At 44.6% G+C, this 23,240-nt stretch overlaps 1 protein-coding gene across 2 annotated transcripts in view; it reads left to right on the plus strand.

Moving 5' to 3' along the window:
* Positions 1-23,240, plus strand: part of LOC122409273 (diacylglycerol lipase-beta-like) — a 135,223-nt gene that overhangs the window by 7,664 nt on the left and 104,319 nt on the right. The window contains exon 2 of one of the 2 annotated variants that reach the window (XM_043416686.1): positions 23,122-23,230. In XM_043416686.1, coding sequence (XP_043272621.1) covers positions 23,122-23,230 — 109 coding nt within the window. Of the gene's footprint in view, positions 1-19,495; positions 19,581-23,121; positions 23,231-23,240 lie in introns of those variants that run through there. The other variant, XM_043416688.1, reaches the window with a different exon arrangement.

Here is a 23,240-nt window from a genome sequence, read left to right on the forward strand (position 1 = left end):
GAAGGCGAAGATGGAACGCGGAGATAAGGCTATCGATATTAAAGCTAGCCCTTAAGGATCAAGACGAAATACGTGTATACAGTTCCATGGCTTTATATTCGAGTGTTGCCATGACAGTGAAATCCTCGCTTCCGAATGTTCAACAAAGAGAGCAGAGCTAAGGTGAATTTGCGTGTAATAAGTCAAGGAAAGAAGGGGCGAGCGAGTGCGTGTGGGGGGCGATGAAGAAGAGGACGAGTGGATGCGGAGGGTAAAAACTGCCCTTGAGAGAAAGTTCGCAATTACAGCGCCCCATGAGCGAGCTCCGCTGTAATGACAGATCCAGTTTCCATGATCTCTCGTCATGGAATCGCGAATGAAGAATCTCATTGGCCCATCCGCGTATTCTTAATCGAGGAACCAATTTAATTCGTCTTGGATATATTTGAGAACAAAAGTGCACCGTTTCTCAATAATTCCAATTAGAAAATCAACGAGGTTCCAGCCCGGGCTTTGAAAAATTGTAAACGAAACCTTAAGGAGGCTGCTGCACCTCTCGTTTTAGTAGGTGAAAGAAAACGTTTTGGCCCGGGAGCCGCGGTGCGTAGTACAGGACCGTTCGATGATTCGAGCAAGAATTGCGATCTCCCTTTTAAAAAATGCGTATATACATATACGTGCTTATGATAGATGAATAATGGGGGAGAAACGAGGGTGAGAGGGGAAGATAACGAAAGTAGAGAGCACGCGGAGCAGGGGGTTGCGTGTGCGGAGTTGAGAATAAGAAAGAGCGTTCCGTATGCGCGATGAATGTGTGTGTGTGTGTGTGTGTCTCTGCGTATGTAGAGTCGCGAGAATTAATGCACGCAACGGCGGGCTACGCGCCCGAAAAGCTCCAACTACATGCATACGCACACGACGATTCTTTCCTCCTTATTTCGTTCCATCTCCGTCGTTTTCTTCATCACGTGAATCCACCTATGTTTATATAGATTAAGCTCCTCTCTCTCGCACACTTCTCAAATGTCTACTTCGTTATACGACAAGTATAGGAGGGAGACGAGAGAAATTTACACACACACACACACACACACACACGCGCGCATACGTACAGAGAAGTAGACACATACGCAGCACTGAGACTTTTATTGATCGCCTGGCAAAAACTCAGAAGAGAAAGAGATAAAGATAAAGAGTATGAGCGAGTGAGAAAGGGAATGAATGAGTGAGCGGGAACGAAGGAACCCTCATTTTCGTGCTACTGCCTACGTGCCCCCAACCACCGCGAGAGCACCGGCTGTTGAAATTTTCGGGAGCCCAAAGCGCCAAACCATCGCTGCACGACTATACGGTATACAGCGAGCCTCCCGCTCTGCCCCCGGAAGCCTCTCTTAGCTCACCCGAGCCACCCTGCGACTCGAAAGCCACCCCCGCATTCGAGAAACGTAAGGGAAAAGTGTACGTGTGCTCTTTTTCTCTTTCCCTTTTCTCTTTCGGACTGAGATCCTCGAAATTTTCAGCATCCCCGGCAGCACCCTTTCCCCGTGTATATGTATCCTTAACGAAGAAGACGAATAAGATGAAGAAGAAGAAGAAGAAGTAGAATTAGGAGAGGAGTGGGCAGAAGGGAATAAGAAATGCCCGGGGTTGGGGGAAGCATCGTTGCCACGTCAGAAATTTTCCACTGTGACGATATAAAAAAATACTAAATGATAAAGCGGATTACTCAATTCACGGCAGATCGGGAGTTTCGCTCGTACTTTTAACTACTTTATATTTCACGTGCGAAAATGTTCGCGTTAAAAATTCCTATGATTTTTTTAATCATAGGAATTTAATCAATTTCTTTCAAATTGAACGCGAGCGTGCACACCACGTTTTTTTATACTCATCCATCCTTCTCATTTGGTGCAAATTGATAATCGGGCATCGAATTATGTTTATTCGTGTACTTTTTCATTCGAAGTCGCAGGTTCGAGTGACGATGCCTATTTCGCTACAAGAAAAATTCTGCAGGCTTGCGAAACGTTGGATCCGTTTTTTTTGCGCGAACTCATAGACACGCGCGTACACGGGGAAAAGCCGGTAGGGCTGACATCACGCTGAAAGGTATATAAATATGTAGAGTCCACGCAGAGTTTCGGGATACTTCGCCGTCTCAAACTTCTGCACAAACCTGCTCGCGCGCGCGCGCGCTTCAACGTTGTTCTCTATAGCTACAGTCAAGCCTCGTATCTCCGATAATCTTTTACGCTGGAGAATAGAGCGCGTGCAGCGGCACAACCCTTTCCTTCCATTTTCGCTTTATTTCTTTGTTTTTTTGTTGTTTTTTCGTATTTTCGAGGGAGATCCACCCCTTTTCGTATCGTCTCAACCCCCGAAACCCTATTTTTTGTGTCCTCTCTTTTTTCTCTTCTCCTTCGCGTCCTATATCTCTGCTGCATCCACCTTGGCTCCCCCACCCACCAGCACCGAGGCTAATAAAACTTTGAGGACGCTGGAGAGTCGAGTGTTCTTGGCGAAGAGAGGGACTCGGCTTTTTCCTTCTTTCCTTCCTCCCTCCTTTTTATCTCTTTCTTTTCACATTCCACCCTCTCCGAACGAGTGATATACCCGAAATTTTGCATCGAGATTCGTTAGAAAAGACAAGGCCTTGAAAGGGTTCAGACGACGCCCTCGAAACGAAAATCAGATACGTGGGCACGCGCGCCGCTATACATTCAGGTATTATAGTTATACTACGCGAGAAAAACGTTCTCGCTTCTCATGCGAGCCACGCGAATAAAGCGTATTGTGCAGAAGGGATTTCAACCAATTGGAAAGCAATTATAAATGTCAATGGCTCTTTATCACGTGTATGAAAACTTCATGGGATTGATACAAAAGACACCATTATTTCAGTCACTTGGATCAACCTGCGGTGCAAAAAAAATCCATTACAAATCCGAAAAAACAAACTCGGTGCGACTGTCCATGCGCACGACGCTCCCAAAGCCCTCAAAACTCGTCACTTTTAAAGATCCTCTAATTCTTCCGCGAAATTCTATTCCGCGGACGAAGCCTCGGAAACAGAGGATAAATTTCGATTGTCAACCCCCGAGTGGCGAGCGACGAGTACGGCGAATCCCGAAAAAAAAACGCTCCGACGCAGATAAATTTTTTGTCTTCCCGCTTGTGTTCATCACGCATACTATTTTTTTTTTTTTTTTCTATTATTTTCTTTGTCCGAAGGAAGCAACTCCACATACTCCAGCCTCCAAAGTTGAATGGATGGTACTTTCGTTCGGTAGGATTTCTCTACCGAAGGGGATGCAGCAGCTGAGAGGAGACTCCTCGCGGAGGCAGGAGAGATGTGCTTGGACCGTCACTCGCGGGCGCGCAACAGACAAGAAAGGATAAAGATACAGTGAAAGAGAAAGAGAGATACGTGCACGTATAGATACATAGATAGATAGACGGAGAAAGCAAGAACACAAAGAGAAACGGAGAGATAGAGTTCGAAGGAGAACGAGAAATGGGTTTGTAAGATGTGTTTGTTCCACACGAGCTATTGTCCGCCTAGATTCCTCCATTTCCATTGTTTGTTGCACTGTCCTACTCTCTTCTCTTTTGCTACCGAACTCTCGTGGAACCTACGTCGTATATCCTCCAGCAACCCTATCAACGCTTTCACCGTGTATAGATATATTGTGTGCATAAATGGAGTATTTTATATCTGGACAAAAAGATACCGTGCACCGGAGAATCCTCTCGCACACTATGTAGAAATATTTTCCAAATTTTTGCTCGACGCGGATTTCGAAAAAAGTAGATCGGGATAAAATGAGGAGGGGACTTGCTTAAGACGAAGGAACGTTTTCTCAGAGATGCGGCGACGGTGGCGGTGCGAATCAGCGGTTGAGCTTCCGGTCAATATTTCGATGAGAGAATTAACCTAATTGGATGAAGCTCGATAACGGGCTGTCGTTTGTTTTCTCGACGAAATAATGGAAAAATTATGAAAAATTGCTTCTTACCGAAAGTTCGATTCGCGAGGAACAATAAAAAACGAAAAAAAGTGATTTTTCGCGGGTTAAATAATCGAAGAATCGGTGAAATAAAAAATCAAGTAATAGAGAAAATTGAAAAGGTTTTCCTGTACGTACTATAAGAGCCTCATCGCACAACGCCGGTGGCGTTTGAGATTAGGGAGAAAAAGAAAAAAGTTCAAAGCAATAATTTGTGGATTTTAATCCGTGGGTGTTTGCGTGTGTTTTCGTGTCGGGTGCCGTGTCCGAAGAGCGCGAGATGTTGGGGAAAGTAAGGAATGAGCGAATGTCGACGGGGAGCGGGCTGAGGGGGTGAGACGAAGGGAAGGATTGGGTGGGTTGAGAGTCGGAGGGAGGGTTGAGGGCTTCGACGCGGGGATCCGCGGGAATGAGCGAGTCCCGTGGGGGGCGGGAGGGCGGTTGAGGACGTTGGAAAACGTCGGTCGTTCGTATTGTCTTCGCTGTCGGTTTGAAAGAGTCGGAGGGAGCGAGATCGAGAAAGAGTAAGGGCGGGGGGTGCGGTGGGTTTTCAAGTTGAGAAGATAGGCCGAAGAGGGACCACGGGCTTGGAATCGCCGATATACGTATAGAGAAATAAGGTGATTCCGGAGAGGCGAAAGATGCTGAAAGACCGAGAAGAAGAAGAAGAAGAAGAATAATAATAAAGAGTTGTAGTAGAAGAGGAGGAGAGACGCGCGGAGAAAGAGGAAATAAAAGAAGGGTTTGTTGGTGGCTGCGACGAGGCGAAAGAAGAAGAAGAAGAAGAAGAAGAAGAAGAAACGGAAGAAGAAGTAAAAGAAGAGAGATAGAGAGATGTACATGCAGATATTCACGCATATGTATGCACACACACACACACACACACACACATAACAAGCAGCCTTGTATTTATGTACGTGTATCCATGTATTTAAATATACGCACACACACACGCAGATACACAAACACATAGGGGCATGTATAGGTATATAAAAGTGGCTGAATGTAGGGGGTAAGACGCCGCATGAAGGGTTGGAAATGTAGATAGAATTTCTTCATTTCGCGTAGTCCCTCGCAAGAGGATGGCTCGGTGTTGGGCAAGCCAAGAGGGTGGTTTTTCTCCGCTGGCGCTTGCTTCGCATCCCCTCGGACCGCGCAACCCTCTACCTCGTTCCTTATAGCCTCCACTCCCGACCTTCCCTTCAGGCCGTAGAAGAGCCACGTCGTGCAAGCACCAAGAGCGACGACTACTCGCACTCTTCAACCCCCTTCTCTCTCGCCCCCCTCCCACCTTGAGCAAGCTTCTCGCCGCGGCTTCACCCTCCGCCCGCCGCTCATTTCAACCCCCATCCCTGCCATTCTTTCTCTTAAGACTCCGCGGCAGAGGAATCGTTAAAATCTGGCCGTCCCAGTCCACTCCCTTCAACCCTCCCTGGGCTTCGAACCTCAAACAGAGAAAGAAAGAAACAGCCGGAGAGAGAGAGAGAGAGAGAGAAGGAGAGGATGCGAGCTTTCTGTACTAATGTATAGAACACATACCACGCAAACTCTCCCTCTTCGCTTATACCTCTCGTTTCATCCCTTATACGCGAGATGTACTACCACCTATTTTATATACATATACATATTCACACGTATATATACGTTTATATGGATTTCTTTCTCTCTTCCTCTTTCTTTCGACTCGCGACGGAGCAGGTTATACCCTTATCGCGACGTTCTCCACGAGCGCCTACAGTCACCAAGCCTTGAACGAAGCTCACTCGCTACTTACTTTTGACGCTCGCGCGCGCGGAGACAGCAAAGAGAGACAAACGGCTCTCCAACTTGTGAGATGCTCTCCCTCCGCGCACTATAATTTTACGTACGTGTGTATGCCCCTCATTGTCGGAAGGGGATTTCGGATTTGCGAATTTGTGACTATTGAAATTTTCATACGCACAGGTTAATGAAATATTTAATACGTTGAAGTTTATACTGCGACAGGCTTGGATGTGCAGTCGTTATAAATTGTTCCGACGTTTTGAAACTGTGTAGCCTCGCACTAGTTCGATTCCTTTGAAAGCCGAAGGGTGGGCGGGGGGGGGGGGGGGGGGCCGGCGACGAAGAGAACGGGATAAATTTGTATCTCATTAATCTTTTAAGGAACGCACTTTTAAGCGCGTGCAATGAGGATTATTTTCGCCTCCTCGTCCGTTCCCCCCGCGACGAGAAATCAGAAGCAATTCCTTCGAACGTCGATTGGACGGAGACTATTTCCTTCGAATACGTTGACACTCCGGATCGTTGTTCATTCGGATATTCTCCTCGATGAGAAATCGTTGCTTCGTTAATTTTGACAGTAAACCCTCATTGTTTTTGCTCCTCTCCTCAACGCAAGTACGACTCAAACTTCTTTGTTCGTTGCTGTCCCGATAAAATATCCTGCAGGCTCCTATTTCCCCGCGGACTCGAGTTTAGATTCCGACCAGATTAGAGCGACGAAACACCGGCGAGTCCGTCAACGACGTCGACTCGACGAGATTCGTTGAGTCGATTCCAGTGGAGTGGGATCGATTTCACTGGATTCCTGCTCCTCCGCATAAAAACAACAGTAAATTTCCTCATCGATGAGGAAAAGTTAATTTAGGTATTAGCGTGATCAGTAAAATTAATTAGTATTCTATGACATGAATATGCGAATGAAATTTCGTTAGAGCCCTCATCCCTCGCCGTTTGCGCATTTTCAATGCTCGCCGGTCTAAAAAGAGTCTCCAAGACGTTTCGGTATACATATATAAAAAAGGATACAGTCATAGGTACGAATGTGTGCGTATATTTAACGAGGGGTGGGAAACGTACGGGATGTCGAAGCACCCCGTGAGGAGAAACGAATGACGAAGAAGAAGAAGAAGAAGAAGAAGAAGACGAAGTAGAAGAACAAAAATGTATATATGTAGAAGAGAAGGAAAAAAGGAAGAAAGGAAGAGGAGAACTATATGTGGTATGGAGGGGGTTGAAAACCCCTCGAGCTTCCCCTTAGCGCGCGCGCTGGCTGCTGCTGGTTCGCGCGTGAAAAATATGTAAAGTATTGATTGCATTTTATAATTACTTGGGAGAGCCCCGGCGTCTTAGCTACCCCCCGTGCCCCTTTTCGCCCCGCATATCCACCCTCGCGGTGGCTCGGGCTTCCCGCGCGCAAGCTCTCGCACACCCCACGTTTTCTCATGCCTTCTCGCACCCCCTCCTCCCGCCGTCCCTTGCGCCTCTGAGTGTCTCACCCCCCTGCCTCCGTACTCGTTTCGTCCGATCTTTTCCTTTTTCCCCGTTATATTTTTGTTGAGGGGGTGGTTTTTTTAAACTCTCGCTTCTCTTATATTATTCTCCGGGATTCTCGTATATACACACGGAAAAACTCCGCGGATCGAGGGGCTAAGGAAAGGGGTGGAAAATTACGGCGGGGTAAAGGCTCGAAGAAATGAAACGGGAGCGCGAGTGCATAGAAAAAAACGCGGAAATAACTACACTGAGAAGAAGTAACCTTTTGGAAAAATAAAAATGCATGTTGGTTTGGTTAGATGCACTATTTAATTGTGCCGAGAGCCATTGGATTTTAACAACTAACTTAAGCACTGCCAATCGTATAAAACATTAGCCTGGCCATCGATGCTTTCGAAAAATAAGATACGAGGACTCAAACCGATTACAGTACTGACTGCATTTCTTTCTAATCTATTTGCTGTTAATTTTGTTTTTAACGATTAAATATTTCGTTACATGGAGGAAACATCTGGTTTTGTATTTTATGATCAATATCTGAGCGATTTAAATGCGAAATTAATCCGAAGACACCACACTCTCTTTGAGGTGACACACACTCAACACACTGGTACTAATTTGCACTTGGACTTTTAAAAACTTTTTATTTCATCCATTAATGTATGGAATTAATCTTACAACGATACTTTTTAGGGGTAAAAATTCCTTATTAATCGATTACAATCATGAAAAAAATTGTAAAATCAAGTTTTATTATAGAAAAATGGCCAAACGGAAGAAAGGGATTTTGAAGCTCTGGACACTTGAAATCTTCGTGGCTGAAAATTTGCACCAGTGTGGTGTCTACGGGTTAAATCAAATTTCAATCGAAATACGTAAAGGATTGTTTCAGTATTCGTTTTTAATGGTGTGACAATTTCTTGATTTTCGAGTCACTAAAATTTAGCATCGAATCAAATCGCATTCTCAAATACTTCGCGTGATAGACGATTCAAGAATATCACGATTTTTGCTTTTAAATTCGATATCATTGAAAAGAATACATTGATACTTATCGAAGTTAAAAAATTACAATAACACACGTGATAGTGAATCAACCAATTTTTTTTCTCAGTGTAGGTACCTACGACCTCGGGGGATGCTTATACCGATGGTTGGAAGCTGCATTAATCATCGAATTTTATTCCGTATGGGTGCTCTGGTCCCCCCCCCCCCCCCCCACTTCTTTCTCCCCTACTTTTTATCTCCTTTTCACCGCTCCATCCTTCGTCCTCTGCATCTTACATTTTTTCAGCTTCTCTCTCGCTTTTTGCTCATTTACTCTCACTTTTTTCTATTATTCTCGCTTCGTGTCGCGACGATAAACAATTACAGGCATAAAAAACAATTGGACAGATGAATGTAGATGAAAATACTGTCTGACGAGTGATTTCTCAAAGTTTTCTCTCGCCCTCGTGAAATAATGCGATATAAGTAGTAGCGCATTGAAAACTCCCTTCCCAGTGCGTGCTCTTAACCTTCTGCGGGGACGCAAGAGTCACAGGAGGTCAGGGGCAGATATACGAGAGTTTAGTGAAGCATGGAAAAGTTGGATCCGGAAAAAAACAGGAATGACGACGTCACAATTGAAAAGTGTGCGTTTAAGAGTATCGGTCGACTAACCTCACGTGGAATTTTCGAAATCGAAATTCTTCGAGACGGTTTGACCGATGAAAAAAAGGCTCTGTCAGCCTGTGCAGGGCGGTGGCAAAAATGGGCTGACAGAACCTTTTTTTTTAATCGGTCAATCTGCTCAGAGAAATTGGATTTCAAAATTTACAGCTGCTCGCACTCACGGTTGCGAGAGGAAAAGAATTAGGGTCCATCGACGTATGCACGCAGATGCTGATCCGTCACGTGGAGTTTAATGAGAAGCCAAAACGCGACTCAACTCCAAGAGTACGTACGTACAGTAATCTGGAGAAGAGTTTATAGGCAAAAGCGATAGACTGCGGCTCGGCTCTCTCGACATCTACGAAGTCTCAAAAACATACAAACAGACGTGTACACATAGACAAATAAAGCTGTGGGCAAGAGGAAGAGGGCGAGGGGGTGGGAGCACGTGAGGGTTTTCTCGGTTTCTTAGCGAGCGGAGACTGTTAAGGAAGCACGCCCCGGAGGGAGGTGGAAGGAAGGACGGGGAGAATTTCACCGGGTAAGAGGAAAAATATTCCGGGAGAAGGATAAAGGAAGAGAAGGACGAAGCTATGGTGTAGTTGGGAGAGCGTGTGTGTCGCGGAGGTTGGAGGGAGCAAGATAGAGCAAAGTCGAGAACACAGGCCGAAGGAGAATAAGAATAAGAATGAGAGAAATAAAAATAAATAGAAAGGAAAGCGAATAAAGAATGAGAAGAAAGAAGAGGCTACGAGTAATGAGAGAAAGAGTGACGAAGACAAGGCTATATAAATAAGGGAGTGAGCGAGTGAGAATAAAGTAAAAGGGAGATTTCCTCCTTCGCACACATCGAGAAGAAAGCTGTGGCAAGAGTCCCAGGGTGAGTGTGGGGGGCGGGGGTTGAGGTGAGTCGTTGGGGGTTGTACAGGGGTGGTAAGAGTAAGTTCTCGGTGGCGATGCTGGCTGGTGGGGTATAAGAGACTGAGAGCGTCAGAGAGAAAGAGACAAGAGAAAGGGAGCCGAGTGCCACGAGAAAGATCCTTCTTTTCCTCTCTCTCTCTCTCTCTCTCTTCTTCTTTCGTTTCTTTCTCTCTTTCTCTTTAGCCTAGAAGTTGCGCCCAGCATTTTAATCGATTTCATTTGCGCGCATGTGAGCGAGGCAAGCGGCGTATTCTAAACGAACAAGAGAGAGAGAGAGAGAGAGAGGGCGAGAGACATACAGAGAGAAAACTCAGCACCGAAGCAACCTCATCGACCTCCCTCTCTCGCTCTCTTTCTTCAGCCGCCTCGAGAAGAACAAGAGCGAGAGATTCGAGACGAAATGAGAGAAAAGTTTAAGACAGAGAAACGTTTACACGTATAAATGTGTGTGTATATAAAATAGAAAGAGACCATCCCACCCTCCCTCTCCCTCCCTCTCTCTCCCTCCCTTTCCCACTTCCCATCTTTTCCTCTTTTCCTACATTTCTGCATATATACATACATACACATATGTATCGAGAAAGAGAGACAGTGAAAGATTGAAGAAGAGAGTCGGTGTATAAACCTTTCTTTGTTTTGCTTTGCTTGCGTCATTAGGGGATGGGGTCGTGGATGGGTCGCAAAGTAGTAGGGGGAGCTTTTGAGGACGGGGTGCACACGAACGAATGCCGAGGAGGGTAACAACTGAGGACACACATATAGACGGTACGCTCATATATATTTATATATATTTATATGGGGGTAGAGAATCGTGAGCAGGGAAAAGGGTATGAGCAAGGTTGGTTTGGCGAGGGCGTGGTTCTTATACGACAACGATTTACATAAAGAGACGTATATACTAATAATATGCACGCACGTATGTGCCTTAACGTGGGATTGTGTACGTGAACCGTAAACTCTGCGTGCGTCTTTCCCTCGTGCCTTTCTGCCTCTAGCTTTTTTACACTCCCATTCGTCCTCGTGTCAAAGTTACATTTCTTGTGGTTTTCTTTCGTATGAAATAACGTCGCCCGGTATGCACTCCTCGTTTACTTTTCCACGGTCCTATACACATGCTGCGAAGGTGATGCATCCCTCGTCCGTGTATCGGAAAATCTCTTCTGATTGAATCGAACAAGAAATGCTGAACGAAACAAAACACTTGGAAGCTCGGTTTTAGGCAAATTGCGATTTTCGTAAATATCGGGGAGAATGGTTTTTCACGATTCATTTGTCTGGGAACGAAGACCCAGAGTCTTCGATATTCTTGTTATTTCTTCCTCTCGGATAACGACATATGAATCGCTTAATTTCCTCAAATCCTATCGTACCAGACTTTTAGACTTGCGGAACATTTGAAACGATCTGGATATCTTTGCAGGGTTGTTAGTTTTCTGTTTGGTTTTTTATTTTCGTTTCATTATACGTCCTCCTATAATACATGTGACGAATACAAATTTTTCTCGAGTCCCACTCGAGCCCGAATCGATTCTTTTATGTAATTAATTCAATTCTCAATTGCTCGTTGATGTTTTTCCACTCTTCAGAAAATTTAAGGAGTTCCATAATATATACGTATACGTATATAAGACTCAATTACATCGTGGCAGAATATATTTTTATTTCTCAGTGGTTCAACTCTGACGAAATGTTCTTCTTTCCCTTTTTTTTTTGTTCAATCCCTTTATTATTTATTTATTCGAGACCGAATCCGTAAGAGTGTACGAGATTCATTCGTTTCTCTCTTTTTCACTGGTTATTTTTTTCTCTTGGCCCCCCGACACGTATAATTCGGATGATGGGACGACACACGCTCCGCTTGAAACTTTGAAACGTCTCTCTCTCTCTCTCTCATTCCCCTATCTTTCGCTGCAGCATCCGCAATAAACTGGAGTGAGTAAAAGCCAGGGAGGAGGAAAGAGGGAAGGGGTTGAAGCACGCAGCCACGGGGGTTGAGCAGATTTGGGTTAGACACCGCTACCTCGAAGTAAATAAGCGTTATGCATATTTCGTTGAGACGAAGTGGATTTGCTCTTGCTCCCTCCTTCTCTCTCCCCCGCTCGCTCGCTCGCTCCCCCCTTTCCCTCCATTTTTCGTAAACGAAACTGCACTACCTGGGAGGGGATGATGGTTCGCCAAATATCGCAGTTCAAAAGAAAGACCACGCCGAAATAAAAATTCGAGGACTAATCCCAAGGGTAGGAAGTGGAGTCTGGCAGGAAAACAGATGGAATTTTTTAATAATTGCTGCCACCGCGAGACGCACGTATGGTTCATTCGTTTCATTTTTATGCAGCTTTACTTATTTCTCGTTTACGAACCAGAGTTCATTTTACCTGGAGTACTGCCAATACTTAGTCCACCCATATACACGTGATGATTTTCTTTTATATTAATAAAAATCTCAATCGATCGATTACTCGTAAGTTTTGTCGATTTTTAAATCGACCCAATCGGGTCAATTCTTCAAGACAATACTCAAAAAACGCTTCAATAGTTCGAGCAATGTCTACTTTCTCGAGGAGTCCTTCGCTCGACGAAATGTCTGTATTCGTACCGAAAGTTGACAGAGCGTAAAAATAGTGGGAGAACGAGGAAAAACATAGACAGGAGAAAAAGAAAAGATTCGTCCCCCCACCCTCGGATATGTGATCGAGTGACGTTGAAAGCGTGACCGAGTTTGGTAAGGAATTCTCGGACGTTCCACCCACGTGGAAGGCCAGCCGGCTGGCCGGTAAAAAAACAGTGAAGAGAAAAAAAGTGAGAAGGTCGCTGGCCGCGAGAGTCCTCGTCGGAGGTGGTTTTTATGCTATAAATATGTATGTATATGTATACAGAGAGCGAGAGTCAGGGGGTGAAAGTCGAAGGCAAGAAAGAGAGCGAATAGTGTGGCTGGTCGTGGATTTCAACTGGTAAAAAGAAGGGAGAAAAGGAGGGCTGGAATTTCCGGGTGGTGGTGGTGGTGGTGGTGGTGGTGGTGGTACGGTCCACTGCGTGGTCAGCTGACGACGGCGCGCGTCTCTTTCGCCAACCCTCGCGCGCTCTCTTCCTCGCCCGCTCGCTCGAGAGGCTTAGAAACTTGCGGGGGTAGTTTTCCCTCGCCAGAAAGTGAGACGGACTGAGAGAGTAGGAATGAAGTAGGGAGTTGTAACCAACCACGTGCGCAGCCACGTGCTATCCACGTCATCCCTCTTTGACGTTCCCAAAGCTCTTCCCGTCTCTTCGACACAAAACATTGGAACGAGACTTCTATTCGAATTGTAAAATGTCTCTCGTGAGTATTTTCTTACGTGATTTCGTATCGTTATTCGTCATCGATTATTTTATCGTTTTTTTTACATTTCATTAAAAATGCTCCATTCGCTTGAAATCGAGTGCTATTTTTTTCATCTTTCACGAATCATGCTTACGGACCGGATATATACGATTTATGAGGTAGCTGCTTTCGGATTTTCGCAACTATCGTATTGAGGCTCGGCTCCAAGCCGCTGCTGGGTTCCCGAATGTAATTAGATGTATAAATAAATCGTTCAACAAACAGCAAACGAACGATAAATTATTGATAGACCTGTCAACATATTAATAAATTTCCTGCTTATTTCATTTCGCCTCACCAAATCAAAGGGAAGAGAAACATTCAGTGGATTTAAAATGCACGAAACAAGTGGAGCACGAGATTCGTGCTTAGAGAGGCTTCGCTGAGACAAAGCGTAGGTAACGACCGCAAGGAGCTCGATTATATGCACGAAAACAGAGAAACATTGATTAAATTATGCCGAGCGAAAGGAGATGGGGGTGAACGAGAAATTAAAATAACTCGATAATTCGATTGATCTGGAATCGGTAAGCTTTTGGCAACCACTAATTAACCAACGAGAGGAATATCGTTTCACAATGAAAAGTAAAAAAAAAAAAAAAAGCAACAACGACAACAACAAGCCCGATGGAGAACTTAAAAGTCAGTGAACGGTACAATAACATAAAAGATACCAAAGCCACGTAAATCTGCATACTAAGTCAAAGAGTTTTGAGATCGCGCGGCTAGAAAGAACCGCGAATCTCGTTCAACTCTTGAAACGCGTTTCATTCGTTTTTTTCCCTTCAAAATCAAGTGGTTTCTCCAATAATGTATAGTAATATGTGTGGTAATAATATATGGTATTTGATTTATATTCCAATGACAAACGAAATGCTCGGACTGATCAGAAAAGACTCATGAATATCGATGCTCTCGTCAAACGTCGCTGCATGGCTCTTCGTTCTAGAGCTTTGTCCCCCCCCCCCCCCCCCCCCTTCGCCCGCCCAGCTGTCGTGAGACAAGAACGATGAAACGAAAAAAATATATGAGGGAAAAAAAATAAGAGAAATGGAGAGAGAGAGAGAGAGAGAGAGAGAGAGGGAAAGAGAGGAAGGGACAAGGGAAGAAAGGCGTATCCCTACTCCGTCGCGCATCCAACTGCTGGTCCATCGATCCACCTTAATGAGTGGAAAGAATAAGACAGCAGCAGCCACCATCACGACTCCTCTTCTGCGCATACCGCGCATATATACATCTGCATATTCTTACGTACATATATAGCGTGAATACGCGCGTATAATCTTGTGGCAGTGAGTTTGGGGGGGGTGGGAAAAAAGCGAGGGTGAAAAAATACACGAAGAAAGGTTGAGCAGCATCTCGCGGTGTGCTCGAAAGTAAGTGTGATATTTGATTGAGGAAAAAAATGAGAATTCGGTTGGACTGAAAATAAATGAAAAATTGAAGATAAATATTAGGATTTTATTGCGAAAAGGATATTTCTTTGGGATTTGGAATCGTCTGGCAAATCGTTCATTTGATTTTAATTCCAACAGTGCGTGAGATTATGAAAATAGAAAATATCGAGGGTAGGATGAAACGTGAGAATGATATTTTGAACACTCATGTCTCGTTGTTTTTCTCTCGAAGCACAGAAGCAATGGCAGGAAAACGAAACGAACGAGCGAACCCTCGGTAAAAACTCTTCTTTCACCCTGCTGGGCCAGACTTCTCTCTTACGGAGCAACTCTCTCCCTGGAATGTTAATTCCCGGCGCTTTAATTCTTACGAATATTTCCCTCGTGCCTCTCACGATCGAGAAGCCTCGCCCGCGGGGGCGATCGAGAAGGAACGCTGCAGAAAATAGAGCTGATAAACGAAGATGAAACGAGAGCAAGATTAGGGTCCTGGTGTACGTATATAGACACGGAGGGTGAAGAAAAGACTTTCACTGGCACGGAGAGACCGAGCTAAGGGGAGAAAAGCAAGGACGAGGCTTACTCGAGCTTTTCAACCTCTTTTTCGAGCCCTTTCCTTCGTACGTACCTCGCATTAAGCTTGTATGGAACGGCTTGAGTGAGACTTTTGCCTCGCCCAACCTTAACGTACTTATTTATCGATCACGGAATTAAGGCTTGCACAAAAATAGCTCAAATTATTATGTGTTCTGGATATATTCAAATTATAAATGTACCTTCGACTCGACAATTACGCGATTATGGGAATTGAAAACGCGTCATTTTCGAGAACACGGAGAAGAAGGATTTGTTTTGTACGGTGAGGAATTTATTAGTTTTCAAGAATTTTCAAAGCATTTAGCCACAGATTACAAACAGCGGATTTTTTCAATATTCCCATTTTTCGTTCCTTCAATTCTAAACAGCTTTATGTGGACAGCAAAAAGTGATGCACGTGACAACTATATTTCCTTTTGTTTTCGAGTGTTATTCGTCATGTCAGACTAGCACTTACTGATAAGTGGAAATGTATTGTTGATCACAAATTTTTACTTTCAGCATAGTAAATTCTATGGCAAATACACGAATATACATCGAATACGTGTGCATGACATTTTACCATACATATAATTTTTTTTCAGGCTTGCGCGAGCATACTCAACAATATAAACATTCGAAGTGAAAGAGGCTTGAGTCTTTTGAACAAAAGGTATGGTCTTTTTACTACGGTGAACAGTTCTTATTACTGCTCTTTGCGTACTTGAATATAAAACATAAAAAAAAAAAATCTCAAAATCTTGCAAACTGGCCCAAAGTTCCAAATTCAATTTTCATCTGGACAAAGAGAATTAGGTGGCCAGGAAAAACCAATCACATCGACGTTAACATTCGCCCTGGGATATTTACAAGTTTCAAAAGAGCTCTCGAGACATGGTCGTGTGTCTCTTCCTCCTTTTTTCCATCGCTCCTCCTGTTTATTTTTTGTTTGTTTTGAGGAGCAAGAGTTTCCTACGAGAGAGCAAAGAAGCGAGTTCTCTCCTCGCCTTCCCGGAATGAGCGAGAGATGGTCGAGGGAATGTGGGTGTTGATTGTCTCGTGCAGGTCTCTCTCCTGGAATCGCTTCTGACACCGCCACCGGAGATTGGGATTGCCCTTTATATACCACACGAATATACTAAGTATATAGTCTAGTATAGCAATATACACACAGGGTGTCCCTGGTGTACGCTTAAGGAGTTTTTCAGAATTTACTATCGCAAGTGTTTTGATTTTGCACAGTGAACGAGTAACTTTCCCGTCGACACTAATCGTTCCACGTTTCTGGGAGCCAAAATTACGATAAAATCTTGTCCGGAGGCCAAAGCTTGTTACGAAATATAGCGCAACGATCGAGAGCGTCAGCATTCTGACGATTTGGAAGTTTACGAAAATTTTTAGCATCGTTTTGCAAACCGTGACGAATGCTCGACGGGTCCCAGAGTCAGTTATTTTTTATTTTTTATTTTTTTTTATTCAATTACTACGAGTACTCATCGATACGTGGGTAAAAACTTTGCTAATTTTCGTTCGGACACCCTGTATAGTTACAAAGTCCGGCAACGCGTATACCAACGAAATGGAAGATCTGCGGTTGTATTCTCGGTGTGCTCGAGAGTAAAAACCGAGTTGAGACAAGAGTGAAACACCTCCGAAAAAGAAAAGAAACAGGCGCAAAAAAAGGAGTCTCGAAGAAAAGAAAAGAAAATTCTCGCGAAGCCGGTGAAGGTGCGAGAGAGCACAAACGAGAGAAAGCTGGAAAGGAGTCGATTTGAGAAAAAAGGATGGGCAGAGAAGAGAGAAAAAATGAAAGACGAAATGAGAGGAGAAAAAGCCGTTGATGCTGGTAACTGCGAGGTGATTTTTTTGCAACCGGAGGGACGTCACATCCGGTCAACGCGTCCACCGCGACGAGACCGTGGCTACTCGCCAACGGCGTAAGTACGCTTCGAGTTTCTCCCTTAGGAGGAAACGTGTTTACTCAACTAGATCACCGATAATCAGCTGCAGGAATACAAAGAGTCTTCGAGTCTCATCGGAACGTTATAAATGAGAATTCACAGCGAAAGGGAATGCATTTTTTGTACACTTACTTAATGTGTGTGTTTATATCGATAAAAAAAGCGCGTATATGAAAGTGTATGCGGTCGAACGTCGTTAGAATAAATAGCAATCACCAGAGTTCGGGTTTACAAAAGCTTACGATTCCTCGGATCGCGACTGAGACCATGTTTTAGCGAGAAGACCATGGCAAAACGGGTAAAATGAAAAAACTAAGAAAACGTTTTGGATTTTCGCCCCGTTTTACTCCGGTACCCCTTTTGGACCCCGCGAGTCTCCCCTGCCACGTAAATTTTCCATAAATCGCATTGGATCTCAGAATCCCGATTCGTCAGTCGTCGATGAAATTTTTCGGGGTGTATCAAACCGCGATTGGTTCACTCGGAGGCTCTGCAACTCGTAAATCAAGAATTAAACGCCTGCGGTTAAAATTGGGGAGTTACGAAAGGCTTTAAATCACCAAACTCGAAGCTGAAATCGCTGCTGCGGCTCGCCGAATCGAAGTATTGCAAACATGAAATACGCTGTATGATGTTATTGCTATGTTTTATGCATGCACTTATGGAGTCTTGCATAACGATTCTCGCACGTACACTTTTGATCCATAAGATTTGTCTGGGATCGTACAGATCCTCAGAGAAATTTCCCTTACCTAAGTTTCTCTTCACTTCGTTTCTGTTTGTTCTCTCGCAAAGACTGACCTTTCCCTCCCTCCCTCCCTCTGTCTCTCCATCCCTTCCCGTGACTCGATGCAGTCACGTTTTTATCATGTCACGAATTTATCAACCCCTGAACTCTATATCGTATATAGACAATCATATTTTGTTAAAATCTATATATAATTCATGTATATTGTTAATTTCTTATACAGGGTGTCTAAAATAATCGAGTGTCAACGGAAAATATGTATTTCAGGGAAGTGCTAACGGGTCGGGCTCTCGTACAGAGTCTGATCTCCTGAGGTCAATCAATTACCCAAAACCCAGAACTCTTTTTTATTGAAAAGTCTGGAGAGAAATAATTTTTCAAACACTTACTTGTGATTGAAAAAAGCAACTGAACTTTTTTGCTCTTTTCATGACCAAAGAAACGAATAAAATTTATTCTCGCAGTCATTAAAATCATGTGCAACTTATTTGTTGAGATTTATCAATTTTTAATACAACGATAGCGGTAGTAAAATCGTCAAGCAAAATGTGACAGCCATTTTCTATTTATATGTGTGCGCGTATCTATATTTCAAGCCGCCATGGTGTTGTCAAACCTTCCACCGTTTGCATCGTTATTCCTCGTTAACCTCAAATAAGTGTTTTTCTTTTTCCATTCCCAAGTGATTTTCACCGGTAATAAGGCTTCCTCAAGACATTATCGATGTCTGAAAACATAATATTTTCTTATTCTCGTTCTTGGCTCTTCAAGTTGTATATTTTATATTAAATCCAAATGGTCGCACAGGGAGTGTGTCTGCCCTAAGAGCTTGCGTATAGCCCTTCAAAAATGTGATTCTCGTTAATTGTTTTCTCGACAACTAGACCGTAGATCCTATAATAATTCCGGGAATATATGCACGCTGTATATTTCTAGCATATTTCCGAATTTTACCTCTCAAACTTGGAATTTTCCATTTCCATTAGATTCTCGTGGACTTGCTTAAGATTCGCATTAATTTTTTCCTCCCAAACGAGCAACTTGCTGTGCATTTTTTTCAAATCCGCTTCCATGCGCCCCTCTCAACGTCTTCAGCCCCTTCAGCCGCGAAATATCGTGACGCGTCAGTACGATCTCGCGGGAAAAAAATTCTTCGCCGGGGCGTCCCGGTCCAGAGATGGAGAGGACGAAGGAGGAGAAGCGAGAGAGGGAGAGAATGAAAAGGGAAAATACACCGACACCCTGCTGGTTATCTCAATCCTTATAACGCTCCATATAGACACTGAAGAATCCTTCGTGCATCAGAGTATCCATGTTGTTATATAAGTACGCGGTCATATACGCGATTTTCTGTGAATATACGTTCGTATAAAATCTCGTGTACACCGACACGAACATATCAAGATACACACACAGAATAGTGCTCTCTGGCATAGAGGAGGGAAGATAGAAGAAAAAATAGGAAGATGGAGAAGACGATCGTGAAGAAGATGCTCCGAGTGTACGAAACTCGGTCTCAGGAGAGACGAAGAGGGAGGGGGCTGAAGCTGGCGATTCACGCGCGAGAACTCGACGATAAATTCAACGGTATTGCCCTCTCGGAGTGCCCACTTCGCCGCGAATAAAATAGATCTCGACTAATTGCGGGAGAGATGCACGACTCGCCCCCTCCCTGCGTTCCCCTTTCGCGTGGAATCGCTTCGGCATACTTTGGATCATCTTTCGGTAAATATTCAACGATATATCTACTTTTACGATCAATCGCTCGTAAAGATAATTTATAACTAGTGTATAGAGTCATGCTCACTTGGAAGGCGAGCATTGATTTTTCGTCGATCTCGAATCCAGATTGAGTGCAAAGACGCAAAGTTTCACTTCGCTCGAGTGGAGACAAAGCTCGCGGAGAACTTGGAAAAAATTTGCAGATTAATTGCTCCATCGGCTTCCCGTTTTCGGTTGGAGCTTCCCGTTTAAGTTTGGATCTAAAAACTCTGGCTGCCGATCCCGAGTTTCATGCTTTTTTTAACTGCCGCCGATGAATTTTTGAGATCGAACGAATTTGTTGCTCCTCAAGAACGTGTCACGTGTGCGTACATCGCGCTTTTTCCACGTGTATCGCGCATGCAGCTGCAGTTCTTATCCCAAAATATGTCCCGAGTGCGGAAGTGCGATCCAAGTGTCGAAGGATTTTAATTGAACGAACGACGCAGGGGTGTCGAAGGAAATAAATTTTCAGCAGGGTGAGCGCCATCAGGATCGACTCGAGAGCAAAAAGTAATTGCTAAAGTTCCGATCTGCCATCGTCATCACATTTTTTTCTGGTCCTTTGTCTGGTCGGGGTGGTTTAGCAGCGTATGAATGCGGAACCGGATTCACTGACGGTAGTTTCATATCCTCGATCCAAAACGGAATAATGGTCGTAGCAACTTTGGTGGACTTCCCCAAGTGTCCAGGGTCCAGTCGATCGAGCTTGTATACAGTAAAAGTACTCCGCGCAAGAAAGCCTGTAACAAGAAATACCAAAGAATCAAAATGATGGAAAATTCCTTCGCAATTAGATGGAAAGAATTGATGAGCGTAACTTAAAACAAAGTTGGAGACAGAAGCTGAAGAGAAGGTGAGTGATTCGAAGTGGGATAGAAACGAGCAGCAAGAAGATGGGAAAGAGAGAAGAAAGATGAAAACGTTCGGAATGGAAGCACGGAGAAACGGCGAAGGATAAAAGCATACAAGCATCGAAAACGAAGGAGCAGAGGAGAAAGAGCGAGGGAAGAGCTGCAGGGACAAAAGAAGAAAGAGATAGAAAGAGAGAGAGAGAGAGAGAGAGAGAAATATGAAGAAAAGAAGAAAGAGAGGAGACACGAAGGGAATTGCAGGCCCGCACGAGCGCAAAGATCAACCAGGATCGTGCGACCCGGACCCCTCGACCTGTGGCGTTGCAATATATATATTTTCTCGCGCGCCCCCGCTGCTGTGCCGCTTTGCTCGAAGTCTCACCTGGCCAATCTCATATAATCAGCGCACCAACGTGCCTCCAACCTCTCACTTTTTCGTACACTTACATATTCGCGTTCTCGCGTATCTGTCTTTATATCACGTAAGATCTGACACTTGGCGATCTCAAGCACGTGATCACTCGGCGCAACCGGTTAATCCGATGGGAAATTTATCACACCTTCGTTTCGCGACGCCTCGTGATTTTTCAACTCCGACATAAGCGACCCGGCGCATCCCAATTTGGTTTGGTTATGAAAAGAGGCAAGTGCGCGCGGCACTGCTAACTTTCCGATTGAAAATTTAATGATCGATAACGAAGCAATCGCGAGAGGTGACAAAAAATTAGATAACTGCCCGTCTTATCGAAGAAATCATTTCGAGTGTATACAATGTTTTTTATGACCTTGCCCTCCGCATTACCGAGCTTAGCGGAGTTACTCGAGGAAGGCGGAATCCGCGCTCCTCGCGTCCGTCGATTTCACGAATCGCGTTAATATGGCAAATAAAATCTCCGCTTCGACCCGTGGGGCCTCGAGGAAACCAGAAGAGGATGGAAATACGGAGAAAATGAGGAAGAAGTCGAGTAAAAAAGAAGACTCGAAAAGACGAGGGGTAGAAAATGAAGTACATAAAAACAGCACCGCGCCAACGGGGTTGGATGCTTGAGAAAAAAACCTTCATTCCTATAACGGGGATGAAAAAAGTATCGCTATAAACCCGCATACACAAACACGAGCATACATTTAAGTATGTAAATGTGGCTGGTGCGGCTGTCACAGCCTCGCGGTGGAGGTTTGCCGAAGGGGCCTCGTTGCACCGCGGCAGGGTGCAACCTTCGGGCTCGAGGAGAATCGTCCTAGTGGCTGCAGCGCAACATCCAGCCATCCGGTTGTCCTCTGGAGTCTCCCGGAGCCAAGATGGCGTCGTGTTTACTTCGTTAAGCAGTTAATTACTCCCGGAGTCCCAGGTCCTGCTGCCACCCTGCGCCTCTTTTCCTTTTTCCTAACCAGTAATGTATGGGAAAGGGTGAGCGAGCGAGCGAGCGAGTGAAAGAGGGAGAGAGCGAGAGAAGAGGGAGTTTTCTCAGTTTTCGTTCACCTTCCTCTCTTTCGCCTCTCGTTCATCTGCGTCCGCGCGAACTCTCAAGCATTTTCCCTTCTCGTAGCTCTGGACCCCTCGATGCAGCGGAGCACTAGAGAGGTGGAGAACCGGAGCAGTGAACCTCGTGCGGAATGAAACACGGTGAAGCGAGAGGAGAGAGAAAGAAAAAGTGGGAGAGAGAGAGAGAGAGAGAGAGTTTTGATGCAACAACGAGGGAGTAAGAGGCACAGAGTTTAAGAGAAAGATGACTGAATCGCGGAAATAAATCCCAATGAGGGGCATTTGTATACTTGTCGTATACATATATTCATGCACGAGTATCTACGTATAGTGTATGTTTATGTATATAAATATACGAGAATAATATAAGGGTCGTGGAAGAGCAGCGAGGGTAGTCCGAAGACGAAACAGCAGGCAAAATAGCGCACTTATACTCGAGAAATAAGAGAAAGATGAAGCAGCCGCGGCAAGAGAGTACGTTATACCGCAAAATCCGATCGAGCCCTCGGCTTCAACCCTCGTCCGGCAATCCATTTATCTATTTATCTCCAGAAGTAGCGAAGCTATAGAGTAGATAGCGATGCTCCAACTCGTCGAGGGCTGCAGGTAATAAGCTAATATTAAAATAAGTCCGTTGGCAAACCGCGATGATGACGAGGAGAATCTAGAGGGAGAGGGAGGAAAGAGAGGAGTATTCGAGATGAGGTTAAGTTCCTGATGCGACACGCTGCCGTTACTTTTATACAGTATATTTGTATTTGTCCTGCTACGTGTACGGGATGTCCTTAAAGTCACTTTCCAGTTGTACAGATCGTGCATTTGCAGTCGATGAACGGTGCGGATTAATTTAATCTCTGGAACGTGAATTCGCGTTGTCTGAATATCCATCGAAAAAAAATTTTTGCTCGTCCATCGATATGAGCGAGCGAAAGGCAGTTTTCCAGTGTCTCCGATGGCTCGAACGAGCCGCGAGATCGCGAAAATGTGGCCCTTAAGTCGGGCTCGTAAAAACTCTCAAAAGTTTATGTTCTTTGAAAAAGAAATTGTACGCGAATGGAAAATCGACTTTAAGGAGTACGCATGTTCTCCGGGGTGACTATCGCCCACAAACGAAGTCGAAATATACGTATTCGTAGAGCTCTCTCATTCTCGACACTTTTTTTTCTAGGAGCAGTGTCGAGGCGAGGAGGAGAGAGGAAGAGAGAACGGAAGGCCCCAGGCCTTGGGTACAACAAATTCCCCCCGAGCTCTAGGCACTTCTAGTTTCCATCAGCAAAGTAATTAATT

This window comes from Venturia canescens, chromosome 4 (genome assembly GCF_019457755.1).
Source record: "Venturia canescens isolate UGA chromosome 4, ASM1945775v1, whole genome shotgun sequence".
NCBI lineage: Eukaryota > Metazoa > Arthropoda > Insecta > Hymenoptera > Ichneumonidae > Venturia > Venturia canescens.